Genomic DNA, 6000 nt, shown 5'->3' on the forward strand with positions numbered 1-6000 from the left:
AATGGATGAGGGACCGGTTAAAAAAGGGCGGCAATTTTGGGAGTCGGGTCGATAAATATCGGGTAAGACGTTTGGGTTCACAAGATGCAGGGAAAAGAAACTAACGCACTGATGACGTGACACTTATTTTAGCCGTTCAAAATTGTGCATGAGAGAACAGAGAAACTACTAACCTGTGTCACGAGAACCACGTTCCCTGACTAATCTTGCATCTGTAAGCTTTGCCTTTTTTACCAGCGCGTACTGCATCAACTGCCTATTTTCTCTGTAATCATCATGTGTGTCTACCTGTAATGGTATAGATATGAGTTAGACTTTGCTAGAAAATACTTTTTAGCTAATTTTTCCTGAACGTGTCTTTCATAGCCAATCATCGAGGGACTAGGTTCTCTACTAGGCTTTATCAATCCCAGTGCCAGATGATTTCTTTCAAAATGCTCTCTACTCAAAGCCTTGGTAAATATGTCTGTAATCTGATCTTCTCTGCTGCAGAATTTCATGCAAATGAGCCCCTTTTTAATATTGTCTCTGAGGAAGTGATGGCGCACATCAATGTGCTTGGTTCTCTTACGTTGGACTGGAGTTTTGTCCATATTTAGTGCACTTGTATTGTCGCATAGGAAAGGCACACAATCTGAGAACACTCCAAAGTCTTCCAGTTGTTGCTTGATCCACAGCGACTGAGCACAACAAGAAGCAGCTGTTACAAATTCTGCTTCTACAATTGAGAGTGCCACTTAGTTTTTCTTCCTTGTACCCCATGAGATTAGGCAAGAACCCAAGAAATGTGCCATTCCATACGTACTTTTCCAGTCCACCAAATATCCTGCATAATCAGCGTCAGCATACCCAATAAGATCAAAGTTGTCTCGTGAGGGATAGTAGAGAAACAGGTCCTGTGTTCCTTTGAGATGTATCAATATTCTCTTGGCAACCTTCAGATGAGATTCCTTTTGATTGGATTGAAACATTGCACAAAGGCCCATGCTGAACACAATGTCTGGTCTGCTTGCAGTGAGATACAAGAGTGACCCTATGATCCCTCTATACACGGTCTGATTTACAGGGGAACCGAGTTCATCCATTTCTAGACGGGTAGCTGTGGCAATAGGGGTGTCGATGACTTTTGATGCTTCCATGTCAAACCTTTCAGCAATTCCTTGATGTACTGTTGTTGACTTATCAATGTTCCCTTTTGAGATTGCTTCACTTGGAGTCCTAGAAAGAAATTTAATTCGCCCATCATTCTCATCTCGAACTCATTCCCCATGAGTTTTGCAAATTTTTCACAAAGAGAGTCACTTGTGGCTCCAAAGATGATATCATCAACATATACCTGAACAATGAGCAGGTTCCTCCCTCGTTTCTTCAGAAAAAGAGTGTTGTCAATTTTTCCTTTTGTAAATCTATTTTCTAAAAGGAATTTTGACAACCTTTCATACCAATCCCGGAGAGCCTGCTTTAGACCGTACAATGCCTTGTCCAGTTTGAACACATGCTTAGGATGCTCGTGACTCTCAAAACCAGGAGGCTGCTTGACATAGACTTCTTCTTTCGGATAGCCATTTAGAAATGCACTTTTGACATCCATTTGGAATGGTGTGAACTCCATATGAGATGCAAAGGCAATAAAAATTCTAATGGCTTCTATTCGAGCAACTGGAGCAAATGTTTCACCATAATCGATCCCTTCTTCCTGATTGTAGCCTTGAACTACAAGCCTTATCTTGTTTCTTGTTGTATTTCCAAACTCATCAAGTTTGTTCCTGAATACCCACCTGGTTCCTATGATAGTTCGATCCGCAGGTCATGGAACCATGTGTCATACCTTGTTTCTTTCCAATTGATGCAGCTTCTCTTGCATGGTTGTGATCCAGTCTGCATCTTTCAACACTTCTTTGGTGTTTTTGGGCTCTATTTGAGAAAGAAAGGTTGAAAAGGTAAGTGAATTTCTGACTTTTGATCTGGTTTGAACACCTGAGTCAAGAGGGGTGATTATGTTGTCAAGAGGATATGAGCTTTTGTGCTTCCAGTTTGGTACCCGAATCTCATTTGTAGAGAACCTAGGTATATCTCACTGTGGTTCTTTCCGCTTCTTACTTCAGTAAGTGGAGTACCTTGGACTGCATCAACAACTCTATTTTCAGCTTCAGTTGTTGTGATCGTGGGACCAGGTTCCTCTCCAATGGATTTAGATGTATTTGCATCATCTTTACTGGATTCCTTGACATGACTCATCATGTCTGCCTTTCCATTTGCCATGTCAATAACTTTACCTAGAACAGATAAAGGTTCTACATCTTGGTCAACATGTCTGTCCTTCTCACAGGAGAGGTGAGATTCATCAAAGATCACATGTATACTCTCTTCAACAAATTGAGTCCTTTTGTTGTATACTTTGTAAGCTTTGCTTTGGTATGAGTATCCTAGAAAGATTCCTTCATCACTTTTGGCATCGAATTTTCCAAGAGCTTCCTTTCCATTGTTGAGGACAAAACATTTACACCAAAAAGTGCTTAGATGTGTCAGCTTGGGCTTCCTTCCATTCAGCAGTTCATTAGGAGTCTTGTTTAGAAGGGACCTGATCATGTACCTGTTCACCAAGTAGCAAGCAGTATTGACAGCTTCTGCCTAGAAATATTTTGCGATCCCATTGTCAATCAATATTGTCCTTGCCATGTCTTCAAGAGTTCTATTTTTCCTCTCCATAACACCATTTTGTTGAGGTGTTCTTGGAGCTGAAAAATTGTGAGTGATACCATTTTTAGTACAAAACTCATCAAACTTGGCATTGTCGAACTCTGTCCCATGGTCAGACCTGATGCACACTACATTATTACCCATCTTCACTTGAATTCTTTTGACGAAAGCAACAAACACTTCAAAGGTTTCATCCTTAGTTATGAGAAAAAGAGTCCAGGTGAATCTGGAGTAATCGTCAACTATAACGAAGATATAGTTCTTTCCTCCCCTGCTTGCCACCCTCATAGGTCCATATAGATCCATGTGAAGAAGATATTAAGGTACTGACTTTCTTTTTGGGCTTGAATGAGGATCTGACTTGCTTGCCTTTTACACATGCATCACACACTTTGTGTCCTTGAAACTTGACTTGGGCAGACCACGAACCAGGTCCTTCCTGACCAGTTTATTCAGCAACGTGAAGCTTGCATGACCCGGCCTCCTATGCCATAATTCAGCATCATCATCAACAACACTTAGATAGTTGAGATCACCATTCTACAGAGACTCAAAATTAGCAACATAGATATTTTTGTATATTTTTGCTACTAGCACCACCTCACCAGTCACTATGTTTGTGACTGTACATATTTTTGACACAAATTCCACCTTGTTTCCCTTGTCACAGATCTGGGAAACACTTAGCAAGATGTACTTTAACCCGTTCACGTAGTACACATTTTCGATTGAATGTGAGGGAGACTTCCCAATCCTTGTAGGGCTTTAAGTGAAAGAAAATCATTTATACTTCCAGTCATGTACTTTGAGCAGCCACTATCCATGTACCATTGTAGGCTGCTTCCTTTTGATGTTCCCTGCACAAGAAAATTAGGAGTTACACTTAGGAACCTAAACGAGTTTGGGTCCCTTGTAATGAGGAAAAGGGTGAATGAGGTATCTTCTGGTCCAAGCAGGCATCATGCATTTTTTTATATAAGGGACCATGTTCTCTACCAGTAGCTACTTTTTCAGTGAAAACTTTGTTTTTTTGTTGTGACTAAAATTTGGCCTTACAGTTTTCTTTAAAGTGCCCGGTGTTGCCACAGTGATTGCAAAGCCAATTATCAGGTACAGTAACATGCTATGAGGGTTGTAGGGAATATTTTCCCTTTGGAACCCAATCTCCTGCATGTTTCCCCCATTGTTGGTGTACATGACAGTGATAACATCAGAGGACCAGGTCCACTTGAGTGATTTTTCAAGATCACTCTTCACTCTTCCTAGTTCTTCATGAAGTTGTTTGTTTTTCTCAAGCGTAGCACATAGACTAGACTTCACTGAATTTAACTCACTTTCAAGCTTAATGTGTGCCTCGCTTGCAACTTCCTTTCCCTTTTGAGAATTTTCAGGCCTACTCTCTATTTTAGGTTCTCCCATTGTTTCCTTCAAGTCCACTACCACCACTAATAGGTCATCTCTCTCATGTTCAATGTTGGCAACTTTCTCAGCTAAGACTTCTTTTTCCTTTCTTACACACTCAAAGGTCTCTTTTAGGTCTACCACAACGACTATTAGATCATCTCTTTCATGTTATATATTTGCAATTTTTTCATCTAAGACATCCTTCTCTTTCTTCTGGTTCTCAATTGTTTCCTTTAAATCAACAACAACGATTACTAAGTCACTCTGGTTTGTTCTGCTTCTCCTAACTCCACAATTAAAGCATCTTTATCATTTATAAGACTGTGATAAGCATCAATTAACACATTTGCCAAAGACATGAGTTTTTTAGGAGAATAAGGTTTCAAATTTCTCTGAACATCCAGAAAATTTACCTCATCATCGTCGTCATCTTCATCATTCGTCATCTTCATCACCATCATACTGAGCCATCAAGGCAAAGATTGAGTCATACTCAGTTGCTTCACTTTCCACTGCCATCATTGAACTATCACCATGATCATTTTCTTCTTCAGATTCGCTGGAGGAGTCTCCACATGCAACAAGAGCTTGCTTTACAACATTTTCAACGACATTCGTTATCTTGTAGGGTTTATCAGGAACCGGGTTCCTCTTGGCTGCTTTGTCAAATTTGTTTTTGTATTGATCTTGCTTTAAGAGAGGGCACTCCTTGATGAAGTGTCCTGGCTTGCCATATTTATGGCAGAGGTCATGCTTTTTTGGCTTGCTAGAGTTTCCCCTTTTTTGAATGCCTCCATTCATGCGAACCATCTTCTGGAATCTTCTTGTCAAGTAAGACATATCACCATCCTCACCACTCGAATCATTAATGTTTGTCTTGAGGACCAGGTTCTTCTCCCTTTTGGGTTCTCTTCTTTCACTGTCCTTCTTCTTCTTCATTTCATATGTTTTCAGATTGGTTCATATATGGTCAATGTCTTCAAGTCCTTCGCCTCTGTAATGGCGTTCACTTTACTTTCCCAAGAACTGGGCAGAGCACTAAGGATTTTCCTGACAAGCTTGTTTCTTGGAATAGTTTCACCAAGTGAGTGAATATAATTAATGATGGAGGTGAAGCGAGTGTGCATATCTTGGATGGATTCATCATCATTCATCCTGAAGAGCTCGTATTCAGTTGTGAGCGTGTCGATCTTGGATTTTTAATCTGTGTCGTTTCTTCGTGAGCTGTCTGAAGAGCCTCCCATATTTCTTTTGCTGATTGGCATATCATTATCTTGTTATATTCATCAGGACCAATGCCACAAAGAAGAATTTTCTTTTCACGAAAGTTCTTTTCTATGGACTTTCGATCAACGTCATTTAATTCCTTCCCCATCTTAGGAATGGATACAGCTGGGTTGCCAAGATTCTTGGTGGGAACAAAGGGTCCGTCGCATATGACATCCCATAGCTCAGAATCTTCAGTCATGATGAAGTCGTGCATCCTAGTTTTCCACCATCCGTAATACTTCCCATTGAACCTATGTGGTCTGTAAGTAGACTAGCCTTCTTCGAAGTTTGGAGGAGCAGCCATGAGGATCCTTTCTAGGTGTTAATCTGATAGAAAGAACCTGCTTTGATACCAATTGATAGAATATAAGGATCCACCAAACTCTATAGAGAACCGGGTTCTCTATCAGTTCTACTAGAACACACGCACACTGCAGTAAGTAGATGACAAGAGGAACTTTACGTGGAAAATTCCCAGCTCAGCGGAATTAAAAACCATGACCTACCCTTGTAGGATTTCAACTTCACTACTGAGCAACTTTTAGATTACAACCTATGCAACCTAGGAATTAACCTTTTACTCCCTCGCTAACTTATAATACTCTATTACAAGCCACTTTGTAATAA

The 6000-nt window shown here is 40.3% G+C and overlaps 1 protein-coding gene across 1 annotated transcript; it reads right to left on the bottom strand.

The window, feature by feature from the left end:
* Positions 1–4539: 4539 nt before the first annotated feature.
* LOC138898238 (uncharacterized) lies at positions 4540–5043 on the bottom strand. The gene has a single exon (XM_070184288.1). The coding sequence runs from the start codon at positions 5041–5043 to the stop codon at positions 4540–4542; it is 504 nt and encodes a 167-aa protein (XP_070040389.1).
* Positions 5044–6000: the final 957 nt, after the last annotated feature.

The sequence above is a fragment of the Nicotiana tomentosiformis genome, chromosome 8 (genome assembly GCF_000390325.3).
Source record: "Nicotiana tomentosiformis chromosome 8, ASM39032v3, whole genome shotgun sequence".
Taxonomy (NCBI): Eukaryota; Viridiplantae; Streptophyta; class Magnoliopsida; order Solanales; family Solanaceae; genus Nicotiana; species Nicotiana tomentosiformis.

What these genes read in the sequence shown, in the direction of transcription:
- LOC138898238 (XM_070184288.1), bottom strand. Translation starts at nt 5,043, where the DNA reads ATGAAGAAGAAGAAGGACAGTGAAAGAAGAGAACCCAAAAGGGAGAAG.